At 39.0% G+C, this 19,881-nt stretch overlaps 1 protein-coding gene across 3 annotated transcripts in view; it reads left to right on the top strand.

Moving 5' to 3' along the window:
* The window catches only part of tanc1b (tetratricopeptide repeat, ankyrin repeat and coiled-coil containing 1b), a 321,757-nt gene that overhangs the window by 279,917 nt on the left and 21,959 nt on the right, over positions 1 to 19,881 (top strand). For all 3 annotated transcript variants that reach the window (XM_079822412.1, XM_079822411.1, XM_079822413.1), the window contains 4 exons: positions 1,542 to 1,664; positions 8,761 to 8,997; positions 10,476 to 10,658; positions 14,483 to 14,561. In XM_079822412.1, the coding sequence (XP_079678538.1) occupies positions 1,542 to 1,664; positions 8,761 to 8,997; positions 10,476 to 10,658; positions 14,483 to 14,561 (622 nt within the window). The remainder of the gene's footprint in view (positions 1 to 1,541; positions 1,665 to 8,760; positions 8,998 to 10,475; positions 10,659 to 14,482; positions 14,562 to 19,881) is intronic.

Genomic DNA, 19,881 nt, shown 5'->3' with positions numbered 1-19,881 from the left:
ACCCCCCATATTGCCAAACTGGTATGATCCTCGTTTCATAACACCCACGAAGATTCGACTGTGAGATCGGTGGTCGAATCAGGCTCCGCATATCGATGCATCGAATCTTCGACTATTCGGGGTCACCCCTACTATACATCCATCGTTCTGTCAGTCTATCTATCTATACATCCATCCATCCGTCTATCTAAGCATCCATCCATCCGTCTATCTAAGCATCCATCCATCCGTCTATCTATCGTTCTGTCAGTCTATCTATCTATACATCCATCGTTCTGTCAGTCTATCTATCTATACATCCATCCATCCGTCTATCTATACATCCATCCATCCGTCTATCTAAGCATCCATCCATCCGTCTATCTATCGTTCTGTCAGTCTATCTATCTATACATCCATCCATCCGTCTATCTATCGTTCTGTCAGTCTATCTATCTATACATCCATCCATCCGTCTATCTATCGTTCTGTCAGTCTATCTATCTATACATCCATCGTTCTGTCAGTCTATCTATCTATACATCCATCCATCCGTCTATCTAAGCATCCATCCATCCGTCTATCTATCGTTCTGTCAGTCTATCTATCTAAGCATCCATCCATCCGTCTATCTATCGTTCTGTCAGTCTATCTATCTAAGCATCCATCCATCCGTCTATCTATTGTTCTGTCAGTCTATCTATCTAAGCATCCATCCATCCGTCTATCTAAGCATCCATCCGTCCGTCTATCTATACATCCATCCATCCGTCTATCTAAGCATCCATCCGTCCGTCTATCTATCGTTCTGTCAGTCTATCTATCTATACATCCATCCATCCGTCTATCTATCGTTCTGTCAGTCTATCTATCTATACATCCATCCATCCGTCTATCTATCTATCCGTCATTCTATCCATCCATCTTTCTATCATCTGTCCATCTATCTATCTATCCATCCATCTTTCTATCCATCTATCATCTGTCCATCTATCTGTCTGTATATCTATCTGTTTGTCTGTCTAGCTGTCATTCTATCCATCCATCTATCTATCTATACATCTATACATCCATATGTCCATCTGTCTAGCCATCGTTCTATCTGTCTGTCTATCTGTCTTTCTATCCATCCAACTATCTATCTTTTACATCTATCCATCCATCCATATGTCCGTCTGTCTGTCTAGCCATCTATCTATCTGTCTGTCGTTCTATCCATCCATCCGTCCATCTATCTATCCATCCATCCATCCATCCATCCATCTATCTGTCTGTCTATCCACCTGTCCGTCTGTCATTTTATCTATCCATCCATCAATCCGCCTGTCTATCTATCTATCCATCCATCCATCCATCCATCCATTATTCATCTGTTAATACTGTATAATGTAGTTTCTTTGAGTTATTTCTGCACAGTTGGTGTCGGGGGTTTCACAGAACACACTTCACCTTTACAGATTAATGTCCACAATAATGTCAACTATAATATGAATACATATAAATGTATCATTTAAATATTTATGATAATATAATATTCATGAGGTGTGTGTGTTCTTCTGAAGGGTCTGAGTAAGAGGACCGGTGTGTCGTCCAGTGTTCTCCAGGCCTTATGGATCAGCTGTAGTACTGATGGTCTGTCTGCTGCTCTGGCCTCCCTCAGGAACCTCTACACACCCAACGTCAAGGTCAGCACACAACTTTCAGGATGCTCTTCAATTAAAGGTACACTAGCGGTTAAAAAACTAAAATGGGTGCATTGTGTTGGTTGTGCTTCGGCTCTTCGTGACTGTGCGGATGAATATGGTTAAGACGTGTGTTGAAGAACTTCTCTATTAACAGATATGACAAGCCACGCATGGGCGAGTAACATTTACGCAATTTCCCGTGAAAACCATCCTACTAGGTCTAAAATATAAACACTTTTAATACACTCTCAAAAAAAAAGTACAAAATTGTACCTTTTGGGACCCTTAAAGCTACACTGTGTAACTTTTTTAGTTTATTCTTAGCTAAAAACACTTAGTTCTTTCAAAAATATATGTGCTCATTAATGTATATTTACTTCTTTCAAGTAATAAAGTATTCTCGTAAGTTTATAATATGCCATTGAAAATACATACGGGTGAGGAGTTCGAATGCGGGTCGCCATGTTGCCCCTCCATCTTGAAAGTACATTAGCCAAAGAGGGACATACCCGTGAATTCAAGCTTCGCCTTTCGCGTTTTAACACTTGATGGCACCGTGTCGAATGTGGACGAGGTCGAACTGGAAGCCATGTTAATCTTGGACTAAATCGGCCACCGTAGGAGTTAAAACGAAATCGGAATTGAGAGGAACAGAAACTAATATTCACTGGATGGTCATATACCTTTTCACCACTAGATGGGGGAAAATATCACACAGTGTAGCTTTAAGGGTACATCATTTGTGTACCTCTAATGCAGTGGTTCCCAACCACGTTCCTGGAGGACCCCCAACAGTGCACATTTTGCATGTCTCCTCAATCAAACACACCTGATTCAGGTCATCAGCTCATTAGTAGCTACTCCAAGACCTGATGTGGGTGTGTCAGACAAAGGACACATCCAAAATGTGCACTGTTGGGGGTCCTCCAGGAACGTGGTTGGGAACCACTGCTCTAATGGTGCGTTCACACCGGATGCGATTCGCGCGAGTGATTTACATGTTAAGTCAATGCAGAGACGCGAAATGGCATTCTGCGGCGCGATTCGCGTGAATGAGGCGGCGAGATTCGCGCGATTGAGGCGGCGCGAAGGACGCGAATTGAGCGTTTTGAACGCGCGATTTGCGCGAATCGCGCGAAACGCTCAAGTTGAAAAATCTGAACTTTGGCGGATATTTCGCGCCACGTTAACCAATCAGGAGCTTGCTCTAGTAGTGACAACAATGAGGAGAAAATCTGTATATTAATATCTGGTTCAGACAATATGATTATCACTGTGATAACATTAAATGACATGAAACACAACCCAGTCTCTTTTTGTTAAATGCAAGTTTATGTATGATCAATAATACAAAAGTATAAGTAATGTATAACAAGCTATACATGAAATAAAGCAAACAATGCAGTCAAACATTCAAAGTCAGTGCTTGTAGGCTAACGTTACAACTACAACGTACAGTTATAGCCTAAAAATATAAAGTAATGAAACTTATCTTTGCCCTCAGCCTAAACGATTTGCCAGGGAACAAATTATAGATCCATGAGACCAAAGATCGGCCGTTACAAGACGAATTATAGCTCGAGACACACCACAGAGACATCAGAGCCAGCGGCAGACGGCAGAAGGACTGGCCGAGGAAAGGTTGCCCTCGCCGGCTTTCACGTGCGCTGAACGCGCTGTCCGCTGGAGCTCACAGCTCCGACAACGGCAGATAAAATGTTCAAATAGGCACTGTTTATGTAAATAAACCACAGATTTGAGCTTTAAACAACTACATTATCGACTGAAAAAGTCTTAAAACTACGTTTTGTCACACATTAACAGTAGATATGAACAAAAAAAAAGACATGTAAACACAGCCCATGTCAGCCATTTCTCAACGAGACGAGCTGCTGGCGAAAGCCCCGCCCATGACGCGAATTCGCATCTGTTGTGCAGTGAATGTCACGCGCGATTCGCGCGAGTAAACTCAAAATGTACACACGTCCACCTTTGCGCGATTAGCGCGAATTATTCGCGCGAATCGCGTCCGGTGTGAACGCCACATAAGTCAGGGGTAGGCAAGATCGGTCCTAGAGAGCTGATGTCCTGCAGAGTTTAGCTCCAACACTACTAAGCCACCACACTATAACACTAATGGCTCCCAGCATGCATTGCAGCATTAAGTATGTCACCATAGTTGAGATTCATATGCTGATTCTTGATATCTGTGCGTCTAAACTTTTTTTCCCTTTAGAATGTGTTTAAAAATCTCAATTCATAATGTCTGATCTGTGGCAAGAAAGTATTATTGTTGAATATTATTTATTAATAGTTTTAGTCAGTGATGAGTTTAGTCAAACATTATTTTTGTTTATGGCTTCTTTTGATTTGAACAGATTATGTGTTTTGACCACAAACTCACATAAAAAGCCGATAGTCAAACTGCCCAACTAAAGGAAACACTAATCGCCATAATGACGACCGGATATTTTCAATAAATCATCAACATCTAAACTTCCGTCTCAATAAGAGCTTCTATAGACGTCTTTCAGGGTTGGAGCCAAACTCTGCAGGACAGCGGCTCTCTAGGACCAAACTTGACCTGGTCTAAGTGAGGAAAACTATGGTATAACTTTACCCTAAGGACCAATTGTGTACCTTTAAAGGTACAGTTATACGTTTTGAAAAAAAGAATGGATGATGTATTGACTCATTATTATTTAAATTTGGTTACATAGTGTACCTTTAAATGCATTTACACTGTCTTATAAAGGTGTTGCTGGGTAACTATCTACACAAATTACTCAGAGAGAGCCAATTAGAATGCAGTGCCACTGACCTTTGACCCCCTACTCATCTTCCCTGTTAAATGACATGTAAACGATTATAATGAGACGGCATCATTAGAAGTCCAGCGTTCAGTTATAGTTCAGACATGTCACTTCATTTGAATCAATAATGTGTTTATATGAAGATGTGTGTATGTGAATTGAGCGAGCAGGTTTCGACTGAATACAATTTCGCATTACTGTGATGCAAAACAATATGGATTATGCCTGTACTGATCAAGCATTGAGATCCTCTGTTAATTGTCAGATTAATGACGCATGTCTTCACTCCACCGGTTTGATTAAGATTATAAAAGAAATCAGACAAACGGAGGAAAGAACACGTGACATTTGAAGTAATTCCCAAACCGTTTTAGATTTAGTGCGAAGTTATTAATCTAAAGGTCAGTTAAAGAAAAGTCATCCAGATGATTCCTCTGTGTGTGTAGTAGAGGACGCTGTACTGAGACTCCAGAGCAATTATCAGCACCAATGATGGATTTTAGCTTTAAGCAAAAGTGATTTTATTTTCATCCTCATCTATTAACATTCATAACGTCCTCCACCTTACGGTTCTTTGAACTTTATGCACCGCAAACACACACAATGACAGATGCCATAAACACTCTCTCTGTTTAACTTTCTTTCCATTAAACAAATATTATTATATATTTTGCATGAGAAAATTAAGCCTGTATTTTAGGTACAAATTTGCATTGTGACATTTTCATGATAATAAAGCACATTTACCCTTTAAATCAGAATTACAATAATGCATCCATATGTTTTATTTTTCTTGACCCCTCAGTTCCAGTCAAAGGAACTCTTAATGCTTCAGCATACCAAGACATTTTGGACAATTTCACTGAAAAACTTTTTTTTTTGTGGTTTGCATTACTTTTATATGAATGAATTTTGGGGAAATGTGCTTAAAGGAACACGCCGACTTTTTGTGACTTTATCTTATTCACTGTATCCCCCAGAGCACTGCTCTACTTCTGCGGAGTGATTTGCTCGCAGCACCTGAGAATGGTATTACCTTTTCTCCCCTGTTTATTGTCGCAGTTCTTTACAATACAGCAGACACCCATGATTGTAAACTATCTAGTAATTGCTGACTCTATTACTGCAACTCTGAGCGAACTCTCTGCTCTTCACCGCGAGGCTTCTCAGGTGCTGCGAGCAAATCACTCCGCAGACGTAGAGCAGTGCTGCGCCTTCTGAGAATATAGTCCCCAGTGTGTATACGTTTATAAGATGGCTGTGTCTCATGTAACCTTGTTATTTGTACGCGCTGTGACTATACACATCACAACATGTAAATAGGAAAATGTTGGTGTTATTTTATCTCTTATTGAGCAGTAGGCTAGCTGGAGCCATTTACCTCCAGTCTTTGTGCTAAGCTAGGCTAGCGGTGGATGCGTCAGACTTGTTATGGCACACACAGAGATGAGAATGGTATGTATGGACTTATCTAACTCTGGGGGAAACGGTGAATAAGTCCCAAAAAGTCGGTGTGTTCCTAATAGGGGTGTGCCATATCATACCATCCACGATAATACCGGTATACATTTTTACATGATAAAAAATTGTCATATTGCGATATCAATGATATAGCGACGCGATGGCGTATTTACGTTCCCTAGCGCGCACAACAACACCTGTCAGAGTATACACGAAAAAGCAGCATGTCAGCATCCGATAATGACTTGATACCTAAAAAGGGAGCTACTTGGTTACAAGAGGTCAGCCCTCTTGCCAACTGACTAAACATTGACAACTTAAAGCTGCTATTGATGTTTGCAGCGCAATATTTTACCGGAAGGGTAACATTGACGGTTAATTTTCGTTAGAAGTTATGGCTCGTGAGATCTAACATTCTGCCTTCTTTGAATCTGACACAGAGATAAAGTAGTGCGTAAGATTACATTTATTTGAATGAATGGATTATAGCATTTATTTGGATTAATTATCGAGAGAGAGAGATTCGTACCTGTGTGACTGCGTCAGTTCAGCGTCTCTCTTAATGAAGATGTGCGTTTATTACTGAAAAATAGCGATGTAACCCCATCGTTACTGAGAAATATAATGTAGTGATCCAGTAACTTAGCTATTTTATTGCTAAAAGTCGCTTGCGTTAATAACAAGTTTCTGTGCTCATGAATGTGTAGCGCAATCTCTGCTCTCTGAATGCGAGTGACGCGCGTGTGTGTGTGTATGTGCGCGCTTCAATAGCCCCGTTTACATGCACACTTTTATGTCATTCCGATTGAACGATTCTGTGGACAGTTTACACGAGACGTTATCTAAACCGATCTGGTGTTGCTGTCAGAAACACCTCAGAAAAATACATTCTTCTATCAGGCGCAGTAGAAAGTGCCTGACAGACAAACGCTGTCAGATGAGATGGCGTAGACAGGCTATGTCTGTGTCATTATTCCAACATTATCTTCATAACTTGTTACAAAATAAAAAGTTTAACACTTCAGAAAAATGTGTGTATCCTTATGAAAGCAGTGTTGAAATGCAGCATTTTCATTCGGACTTTTAAACCGATTACATTGCTCCGTCTAAACACACCTGAAATGAAAACAGCGCATTAATATAGAACGAGGATTCATCTGACTTGGAACTACCTGTGCATTAAACGATTTTATTGCACACCTTCCAGCCAATCCAGACCATGGCATACATTACATTAGTTATTGTTAAACTAAAATGTTATGTTATGGTTTTGTTTGCACTAATATATGCTGTTGCCTACCAGCTGCAATAACCAATAAAACGTATTAACCATATATTTTTTTTCTATATCTTCATAAATATCGTTATCGCAAATATTCTTGAAATATCGTGATATAATTTTGAGGCTATATCGCCCACCCCTGGTTCCTAAAATAAAAAATGTTAATATATTATATGCCACATTATATGTAACGCAGCAAAACCCTCCTAGCGCCACCATCAGTTAAATTTTTATTTGTATTTATTAATTTGTTTCTTCTTGATAAGCAGCTATGGGTGTTTCTTTTGCCCATAACCTTTGAGCTCTTTCATTGCAAAACACTAATTATTTTCTCTCCTCATCCTGAGTTGATTAAACATGGTGTGTTCAGTTCCCGCTAACTCACTTGTACCAAACTGTAAAATGTATTGTATGTTTTTTCTCTCCTCTCGGTGTAAACAAGTCGTCTTTGAACTCTTTACATTGCTCTCAGTGGATGCTCGTCGAGTTTGGCCCCTGTAATTACTGTGCAGCTGTATTTTATATTTATCTTCCTTCTCTTCTTCTCCATCTCTCTCTATTCCTCAAGGTGGAGTCTAAACATTCTCATGTGGTTTTGGTAAATAAAACAAATTTCATTTCCAGGCGTTCTCGAGCCTCTGGGGCCGCGCAGCCGCTGCTGATTAAACGTTTGTTATTCATACGCTTATCAAAAGCAGAATCCAGGCTGATTAATGACTGGGACACAATGTGCCGCCTCGCGCTGGAGCACTTAATGAGTCTGTGAATTGTGATCAGCATGCTTTACCAATCAGCAGTTTGTTCAGAGTGAACTTTAAACACAGGATGAGGCATTGTTTTACAATGAAGGACACAATATGAGGGCTGGCAGAAGATAAATGACAACCAACGGCTCTGAACGACTGAAAATCAAAGTCGATTTTAGGGATTCGGTTGACGAGTCTGAAAGAAGACTAAAAGATAAGGTTTGGCGTTCTTGATTCAGACTAGTGTTAGAGCGATATATCGGCCGATATTTGCATATATCGGCATCGGCATCATGAATTGACACAATGGTAAAAGGTCGAAGTTTCACGTGGAGCATTGGGAGATTTTTCCCTGAATTACCGCTGGTGTTGCTCTACAAGAGATTAAGTTAAATGCACCTAAGCATTAAATGACTAGGTTGTAAATAGTTGGTTAGTTTTAAAATGAAGTATAGTACAGTCATATTTATTTTCACCACTGAACTTTTTTTTTTTCTTGTTCTACCCTCACCTGTTTTTACTATTTGTTAAATATTGTTTTTTTTTAGTTCAATAAATGTTCCTTTTTTTAAATTGAGACTTGTAAAATTGTTATCTTCATGATCATCGTGTCATTTTTATGATGTATATTGAGGGAGCAAAAGCAATATCGGCTCAAGAAAATCTGCAGCCCGTATCGGTCATCGGCTAAGGCTGATGAAAAAAAATTGGTATCGGCATCGGCACTAAAAAATCCATCTCGGCCGACCCCTAATTCAGACACATAATAAACACAATCTGATATCTGTCTCTAGGTGAGCCGTCTGCTGATGTTGGGTGGAGCGAATGTCAACTATCGTACGGAGGTGTTGAACAACGCCCCGGTGCTCTGCGTCCAGTCTCACCTGGGCCATCAGGAAATGGTCGCCCTGCTGCTGGAGTTCGGAGCAAACGTGGACGTGGTTTCGGAGAACGGCATGAGCTCTTTGTGTTACTCAGCGGCCGCTGGTCATCTGGGGCTGGTCGGTCTTCTCTGTAAGAGAGGAGCAAAGGTAGAGTATGGACACCGCTATCTGTAGCCGCGTTTCCATTACAGATTTGCGCAAAACTTTTGCGATATTTTCTAAAAGTTGATAAAAAAAATATTGCGAAACGACAGCGTTTCCAATAACTGATGTTATACGACTTAAACAATTTTTTCCCTCTCTTGATAAATCATTCCAAAAATTAAATTGATTAAATAGAAAAAATTCTATTGTTTTTTTACGAGTTTAATAAAGAACTCGTCTTCTGTCCAAACATACCATCATCTGTAAAGAATGATCGACTTTTACATACGCCAGGTTATTGTGACGCATTGCTGCCACATACAGAGACGAGCGAAAAGTTTGAATTTGCATGGGGGTAACTCAAAGGTTTTTTTTACCACTTCATTATTTTGAAATATAAACTGAATTTAGAAATGCGTTTGAAATGAAAAACTTTGCGTTTAATTAACAAAATATATTTTTGAAATGAAGACAGCGTTTGGAGTGGAGTGCAAAATAATCTGTTCTCTGAGTCCACGGCCTTTGCTGTTATTGTGAGTGTACACAAATAAAATTAGAGAGTTTACTGTTTATAATTATGTCTTGCACTTATCTGTATGGCTAAAAATGACGGAGTATTGTGAGTTTCCGCTGGAATAAGAAAAAATCCATCAAAAGGCACCAACGACTTCGTCGGAAAGAGGGTTAAAGAAAACGTAGCCTATTTAGTTTCATATAGTTAGGCTATGTCTAAATATTATAAAATTTTAATTTCATATGTTGATTATGAAAAGTGAGCAGCATGAGTAAGGCTACATAATCAGATGTGCATATGTCTGGAGACATGGATTTTGAGCACAATTGAATTGTGTTTTCTAGAAAGTCTTTCTTTAAAATTAATTTTGTTTTGTATAAATTGTATTTTAATTTTGATCAATGTTTAATCAACTATTTGGCTGTATATTTAATAAATAAGAAGCAAACCAAGATCGTCGGGAATGGATTGACGTGCGTAACTGGCCTGTTTCCTCAGTCTTTGAGCAAGGCTGAAATTTTCTTGAATATGTTTTAATTACAGTTGGCCTGTAGATAGTTATGATATTTGTGGTTGCACCGGGGTCCGTCATTATAAAGTTATGCCACTTTCCTTATTAGGAGAAAATATATGTCGCTTTAACGACATAAGATCTCGTACATACTTGAGTGGAAAAAAATATGTCGGCCCTATGTGAGAGCAATGCGTGACCGTACCAGGTGACCTGTAAATGCGAAAAAACTGTTTCCATTACAGTTTTGCGAAAATTTCCTTTTTCGAATTGCCTGAAAAACCACCTCATGCGAGCGTAAAAACTTTTTTGCGATATATGGAAGTTTTTGCGAAATTGACGCGTTTCCATTGGGCATATTTTCAATTCGCACTTTGAAGGGTAATGGAAACGCGGCTAGTGACATATTCAAGTTACATGCATTTTGATAAATTTACACATGTCGTTTGTGGTCAGGTGGATCACGTGGACAAGAGCGGCCAGTGTGCGCTGGTGCATGCAGCCCTGCGGGGTCATTCAGAGGTCATCGAGTGTCTGCTGGAGCTGCCCTGGAGCAGTGAGGGTCAACTGGACCTGAGCCTGAAGAACAAAGCCCTGCAGCAGGGGCTCATAGCGGCCTGCAGTATGGGACACATTCATGTAAGCTCACACACACACACTCTTTTCTATTAGGGTGCAATACGATGATATTCTACCTTTTATGAGGGCAAATAGTTTTTCTAACCACTTAAAAATGGACAGCATGTCACAGATTTATGTCAAATGCTTCACTTGAGTCATTTAATTAATAATAAATGCTCTGAACAATTACAGCTGGTCCCTATAAAATCAAATCAGCATCAAATGCAAAAGCTGCACAATATATCCATAACACAATATATGATCTGTTAAAATACAGTTTATTTTGATTATTCAACTCTACGTTGTCTACCATAGTCGTAGATATTGATTTATTCACTGTTGTTGTGGATGTTTTCTTCACAATCAGTGTTTTCAGAGCTGGCGTCCGTTCTTCGTACCGCTCTTAATACATCTGAGATGATCTGATGTTTTAATCGTGATAACTGATGTCTGGCTAATTTGGTTCCTCTAGTGAATTTGCGGATTGGATTAAGTTATCTGAGATTACTGCACGTTCTTGTGTTCCCTGAAGAGGGCAGATGCATCGATACTCGAAACCACGATCAGCAATGCTGCGATTGGCTGGCGGCAAGACACCAACGTAATGACATCATACAATTAAAAAAGCCACCTGGCAAAAAACTTGACAAAGTAAAAAGCGAGAAAACACGAATTTCTGGACCCTTATAAGCAAACGACCAAACCAACATAAAAGTTATAATAGATAAATGAAATGTGCTCTGTTTTGATGAACAAGATTCCCAATTATTTATAATCACGATTTTATAGTATTTGTACACCCTTTACATTTTTATTTCAATGTTGTAATTTCATTTTTAATTCAATTTGAAGCAGATTTTTTACGTGACAGCATTAATTAAGGGTCAAGATCAAGTTATCTGCATCTTTTGCGCTGCATCAAGCCATCCCATAATATCCGTGACCACTGAAATGAATGCAGTAACTGTACAGCATGTGTGAAAACCTCCAATAAAATCATAAAGTAATTATTCCATCACAAATAAACTGCTCAATCAAGTGGCTGTGTCTAGAGTATAATACACAACATTATACGATTATTTTCAAATATATTTAAATTAATGATTTAAAATGATTATTATTGCCCCTGGTTCAGTAATGAACTCTTGTAATAAAGTAGCAGTGGCTGCTGGGACAGATTTTAAGCATCACCTCAAGATGTGATCTAATCCTGTTTTCATGAAATAAGCCGCTCGCGAGCAGGTTTAAGCTTCTGGAGCTGTTGCTATGACAGCAAGTCCAGGATGAGCGTCGAAGAACCAAACAATCCAAGATCATGCCAAATCATCAACAATCAAATCCGGCTAACTGAGTTAGCCACGTACGAAGAACAGATTTTAGTTTTAGTTTTGTTACACTTTATATTAGCTACACAATCGTCTAACTCTCCGACAGTCGTGTCTGCAAAAACAACCGCACTAAACTCATAATTAATCTTAGAATATTACAATACATGTCAAATGTTGGATATAAAAAACACAGAGGAATTCATTACAGGGGCATTTTTGCCTTTCTGAATATCTTGGACATTTTTCTCACCATTTATAAGAGTAGGAGCCTTATAGAAATTTGGTCTGATGACCATATTAGGTCCCATATTAGGTCCCAACAAGAACAGCGCGAAATTTGCTTGAAGTGACTAGAACACTGTTTTCAAGCCGCATCCGCGCTTCATTATAGAAATGTATTGTTTGCATATTGTGGTGTATACAAACAATGTAATAGAGACAGAGCGACACGCGTCATAATCTGAAGGCCACGCCCACCGGGGGGAAAACAATCAAACGCTCTCCATTGACTTTGCATTGTGTGAGGCTGCCTCCTTGTCATTTCGGACTTATTACAAAAAACTGAACAATGTATAAAAGCTGATATGTGACAAAGTGAATTGCAAACAAGCTAAACAAAACCCAGAAGCAAAAACCCAGACGTTTTTATAAGCTGTTGACCCAAAAAACGAGCGTTTAAGGACAAAAAAAGTGGATTCAGGCCATTGAGACAGAGCGCTACAGGTCATATTACACTGAGAACTACGACGACTAGAGGGAACGCAATCAGCAACAGGAAATATCATATATAAAACGGACATATGGATATTTGACTTAACAGTGACAAAATGTTTACTGCACACAGACACATACTGAGACATACTGAGTGTCAGGATCCCAAAATTGACCCATTCTTCCAGCTGAAGCGTCACTTCTTATTGCCTGTATCCACTTTTATCTTCTTAAACGCTCGTTTTTTTGGGTCGACAGCTTATAAAAACTTATTTCTGTGTTTTTTTAGCTTGTTTAGCTGTACACCTTGTCAAATATCAGCTTTTAGACATTGTTCTGTTTTTTGTTATAAGTCCGAAATGACAATGAGGCAGCCTCACGCAATGCAAAGTCAATGGAGAGCGTTGGATTGTTTTCCCCCCCGGTGTGGGCGTGGCCTAAATACGCTCCGTCTCTAGAGATTATGGCCTGGGACAAAACCAGCCCGCGCAGTCGCAGTTTAGGAAATATCTCACGGCCAATGAGTGATGTGGATGTTGTCATGTGACTGCATTTTGGTTTGTTTCAACTGGTTCAGACCAAAGCATTCAGTGTGTTGTGAGAAGGAACCAAAAAAGCTGCAAAATGCTACAATGTATAATTGTTTGCCCCTGGTTCGGACCAAATGAACCGAACTAGAGATGTGAACGCAGCCTAAGTCACCTTTACATAGCACAGTAATAAACAGAAGAAAACTGAATCAATGATGCAAACATCATCACATTCAAATTCTGAGGTAAAGCAGCTCTAACAAGGCAATAGTGGTGTTATTCAGCTCAAGTTGATTCAATTTTGATTAAATTCAGTTCAATAACAGTTGCAAAATTCATCAATGAAGACACACATTTCGATTCTGCTAAAAAGCAGCTCTATCTGATGCAGACAAATCAATGATAATACTTTTTTTAAAGTCAATAAGAAAACCTCTTCAAAACTCTTCTCATAACTAACGTTCAGTTTGGCTCTGCAGTTAATTTCACATTCAAAATGCACCAAAACACGTCACATGTCTCAAGTCTACTCATTCTTCCATAGCACTAGCAAATGTTGCTCTCCAACAAACACAGTTTGTCACTCAGTTCCCTAAAAGACACTAACAGGAGCATTACACCATGTCTTCTTATGTCAGATTTCCTTACAAACATATGAATGTCACTCAGTCTCTACTGTTTAAAATTGACTGCAGTATACAAAAAATGTAAAAATATATGTATAATAACTGTTTTCTATTTGAATACATGTTCAAATGTAATATTACTGTGATCAAAGCTGAACTTTCAGCATCATTACTCCAGGCTTTAGTGTCACATGATCCTGCAGAAATCATTCTCATATGATTTGCTTATTAAGAAACATTTATGATTATTATCAATGTTGAAAACATTTTCTTTTCATTCTTTGAAGACCTTGAAGTGCAAGAAATGTTGTAGATGTGGTAAGGATGTGGTTGACCGTGGGAGAACAGCCATAGCAACAGAACGAACGCTCTCCAATGTCAAGCTGTTTGAGCCTTTAAAGAAACTCTTTTTGAAGAGCTTCAATCTGAACTTATTCATTTAACTTCCTGTTGCTCGTTCCAGGGTTGCAGTCAAGATGCACATTGTCATTCGATTTAAACAATGTAACTTAAAATTCCCAAAAATAGACGACACGAAAGCCGATTTGCACTGGCATGTGTCTGATTTCAGTCCCTGTGTCTGAGTCTTCATCTGCTGTTCTGTTCCAGTATTGCGTCTGATTGATTGTGAGATGGTGTTTTGGCAGGTGCTGGAAGGCTTGTTGATGTTGAATAATGAACTGGCGGTGCAGATTGATGCCCATGACACACTGTGGGGCGAAACAGGTACGTTCAGTTTTTCTTCGTCATGTTTTTCTCTCTCGTTTCTCTCACTGTGCCGTTAGGAGGCTGAATTACAGTCGGTGGGCAGCTTGCGGTCGATTGTGTGTGTCTGTAGATGTTTTGTCAGATGATACATTATCAGAAAAAAGCATTTTACTATGCTGAGATAGGGCTGTGAAATCTGGAAATGTTTCGCTTTTTTAAAGTATTATAGACAGACGTACAGACAGATAGAGAGATAGACAGACAGATAAACAGTCAGATATATTGAGAGACAGACAGATAGAGAGACAGACGGACAGACAGATAGACATACAGATAGATAGATAGACAGACAGATAAACAGTCAGATATATTGAGAGACAGACAGATAGAGAGACAGACGGACATACAGATAGATAGATAGACAGCCGGAAAGATAGATAGACATACAGATAGATAGATAGACAGACAGACAGATAAACAGTCAGATATATTGAGAGACAGACAGATAGAGAGACAGACGGACATACAGATAGATAGATAGACAGCCGGAAAGATAGATAGACATACAGATAGATAGATAGACAGACAGATAAACAGTCAGATATATTGAGAGACAGACAGATAGAGAGACAGACGGACATACAGATAGATAGATAGACAGCCGGAAAGATAGATAGACATACAGATAGATAGATAGACAGACATACAGATAGATAGATAGACAGACAGATAAACAGTCAGATATATTGAGAGACAGACAGATAGAGAGACAGACGGACATACAGATAGATAGATAGACAGCCGGAAAGATAGATAGACATACAGATAGATAGATAGACAGACAGACAGATAAACAGTCAGATATATTGAGAGACAGACAGATAGAGAGACAGACGGACATACAGATAGACATACAGATAGATAGATAGATAGATAGACAGCCGGAAAGATAGATAGACATACAGATAGATAGATAGACAGACGGACTGACAGACAGATAGGTAGATAGATAGACAGCCGGAAAGATAGATAGACATACAGATAGATAGATAGACAGACGGACTGACAGACAGATAGGTAGATAGAGAGACAGACGGACAGATGGATAAACAGTCAGATAGAGAGATAGACAGACAGACGGACAGATAGATAAATGTCCATAAGAGACCTCTACTTTAACAAATTCAGTACATTAATAAAAAACTTTACAGCCATGACTGAAGTAGATAAAATAAAGATAATATTAGGAGAGGGACAGACAGCAGCACTGGCTGCGAGATACGTGTGTGTGTGCCACAGCCTGAGAGACAGCAGGTGAATGTGTGTGTAATGTGTGTGTGTTGCGTCTGAGCTCAGTGTGTTTCCCTATTGTCCACCACAGTGACCCTCAGTACATGTGAGTGTGTGTATATGTTAAAACACTGTGGTATCAAATGTTCTAATTTGTTACACTGTTTATTTAAGTTTAAGTTATGTTGTAATATTTTCCTCTATTATATTGATGTTTATTATCATCATTAATATTATTATTAATGTTCACGTATAATTATTTATGTTCTTATATGTATTATTATTTATGTTCATATATTCCTAGCTTTGGCAATATTGTACGATTTACATTCATGCCAATAAAGCAATTTTGAATTTGAATTTAGATAGACAAATAGATAGATAGACAAATAGATAGATAGACAGACAGACAGACAGACAGACAGATAGATAGATAGATAGATAGATAGACAGACAGACAGACAGACAGATAGATAGATAGATAGATAGATAGATAGACAGACAGACAGACAGACAGACAGACAGACAGACAGATAGATAGATAGATAGATAGATAGATAGATAGATAGATAGATAGATAGACAGACAGACAGACAGACAGACAGACAGACAGACAGACAGACAGATAAACAGTCAGATATATTGAGAGACAGATAGATAGATAGACAGACGGAAAGATAGATAGACATACAGATAGATAGATAGACAGACGGACAGATGGATAAACAGACATACAGACGGATAGACAGTCAGATAGAGAGACAGACAGTCAGATAGATAGAGATAGACAGACGGACAGATAGATAGACAGACGGATAGGTAGATAGAGAGAGAGAGACGGACAGATAGATAGACAGTCAGTCAGATAGAGAGATAGATAGACAGACAGATAGATAGACAGACAGTCAGATAGATAGAGATAGACAGACAGACGGACAGATAGATAGACAGACAGATAAACAGTCAGATAGAGAGACAGACAGTCAGATAGATAGAGATAGACAGACAGACGGACAGATAGATAGATAAACAGTCAGATATATTGAGAGACAGACAGATAGAGAGACAGACGGACAGACAGATAGACATACAGATAGATAGATAGACAGACAGACAGACAGACAGACAGACAGACAGATAGATAGATAGATAGATAGATAGATAGATAGATAGATAGATAGATAGATAGATAGATAGATAGATAGATAGATACATAGATAGACAGACAGACAGACAGACAGATAAACAGTCAGATATATTGAGAGACAGACAGATAGAGAGACAGACGGACAGACAGATAGACATACAGATAGATAGATAGATAGATAGATAGATAGATAGATAGACAGACGGAAAGATAGATAGACATACAGATAGATAGATAGACAGACGGACAGATGGATAAACAGACATACAGACGGATAGACAGTCAGATAGAGAGACAGACAGTCAGATAGATAGAGATAGACAGACGGACAGATAGATAGACAGACGGATAGGTAGATAGAGAGAGAGAGACGGACAGATAGATAGACAGTCAGTCAGATAGAGAGATAGATAGACAGACAGATAGATAGACAGACAGTCAGATAGATAGAGATAGACAGACAGACGGACAGATAGATAGATAAACAGTCAGATATATTGAGAGACAGACAGATAGAGAGACAGACGGACAGACAGACGGACAGACAGATAGACATACAGATAGATAGACAGACAGACAGATAGATAGATAGATAGATAGATAGATAGATAGATAGATAGATAGATAGATAGATACATAGATAGACAGACAGACAGACAGACAGATAAACAGTCAGATATATTGAGAGACAGACAGATAGAGAGACAGACGGACAGACAGATAGACATACAGATAGATAGATAGATAGATAGATAGATAGATAGATAGATAGATAGATAGATAGATAGATAGATAGATAGATAGATAGATAGATAGATAGATAGATAGATAGATAGATAGATAGATAGATAGATAGATAGATAGACAGACGGAAAGATAGATAGACATACAGATAGATAGATAGACAGACGGACAGATGGATAAACAGACATACAGACGGATAGACAGTCAGATAGAGAGACAGACAGTCAGATAGATAGAGATAGACAGACGGACAGATAGATAGACAGACGGATAGGTAGATAGAGAGAGAGAGACGGACAGATAGATAGACAGTCAGTCAGATAGAGAGATAGATAGACAGACAGATAGATAGACAGACAGTCAGATAGATAGAGATAGACAGACAGACGGACAGATAGATAGATAAACAGTCAGATATATTGAGAGACAGACAGATAGAGAGACAGACGGACAGACAGACGGACAGACAGATAGACATACAGATAGATAGACAGACAGACAGATAGATAGATAGATAGATAGATAGATAGATAGATAGATAGATAGATAGATAGATAGATACATAGATAGACAGACAGACAGACAGACAGATAAACAGTCAGATATATTGAGAGACAGACAGATAGAGAGACAGACGGACAGACAGATAGACATACAGATAGATAGATAGATAGATAGATAGATAGATAGATAGATAGATAGATAGATAGATAGATAGATAGATAGATAGATAGATAGATAGATAGATAGATAGATAGATAGATAGATAGATAGATAGATAGATAGATAGACAGACGGAAAGATAGATAGACATACAGATAGATAGATAGACAGACGGACAGATGGATAAACAGACATACAGACGGATAGACAGTCAGATAGAGAGACAGACAGACAGGTAGAGAGACAGACAGTCAGATAGATAGAGATAGACAGACAGACGGACAGATAGATAGATAGACAGACAGACAGACAGACAGATAAACAGTCAGATATATTGAGAGACAGACAGATAGAGAGACAGACGGACAGACAGATAGACATACAGATAGATAGATAGATAGATAGACAGACGGAAAGATAGATAGACATACAGATAGATAGATAGACAGACGGACGGACAGACAGATAGGTAGATAGATAGACAGACGGACAGATAGATAGACAGACAGACAGATAAACAGTCAGATAGAGAGACAGACAGTCAGATAGATAGAGATAGACAGACGGACAGATAGATAGACAGACGGATAGGTAGATAGAGAGAGAGAGACGGACAGATAGATAGACAGTCAGTCAGATAGAGAGATAGATAGACAGACAGATAGATAGACAGACAGACAGTCAGATAGATAGAGATAGACAGACAGACGGACAGATAGATAGACAAACAGTCAGATAGAGAGACAGACAGTCAGATAGATAGAGATAGACAGACAGACGGACAGATAGATAGACAAACAGTCAGATAGAGAGACAGACAGTCAGATAGATAGAGATAGAGAGACAGACGGACAGACAGATAGACATACAGATAGATAGATAGACAGACGGAAAGATAGATAGACATACAGATAGATAGATAGACAGACGGACGGACAGACAGATAGGTAGATAGATAGACAGACGGACAGATAGATAGATAGACAGACATACAGACGGATAGACAGTCAGATAGAGAGACAGACAGACAGATAAACAGTCAGATAGAGAGACAGACAGTCAGATAGATAGAGATAGACAGACAGACGGACAGATAGAAAGACAGACGGATAGACAGTCAGATAGGTAGATAGAGAGAGAGAGACGGACAGATAGATAGACAGTCAGATAGAGAGACAGATAGATAGACAGACGGATAGACAGTCAGATAGGTAGATAGAGAGAGAGAGACGGACAGATAGATAGACAGTCAGTCAGATAGATAGAGATAGACAGACAGACGGACAGATAGATAGGCCGACGGATAGACAGTCAGATAGGTAGATAGAGAGAGAGAGACGGACAGATAGATAGACAGTCAGATAGAGAGATAGGCCGACGGATAGACAGTCAGATAGGTAGATAGAGAGAGAGAGAGACGGACAGATAGGTAGACAGTCAGATAGAGAGATAGGCCGACGGATAGACAGTCAGATAGGTAGATAGAGAGAGAGA

Source organism: Gobio gobio (genome assembly GCF_949357685.1).
Source record: "Gobio gobio genome assembly, chromosome: 7".
Taxonomy (NCBI): domain Eukaryota; kingdom Metazoa; phylum Chordata; class Actinopteri; order Cypriniformes; family Gobionidae; genus Gobio; species Gobio gobio.
Note: the sequence above shows the minus strand (reverse complement) of the source record. Positions and strands in the feature narration are given on the sequence as shown.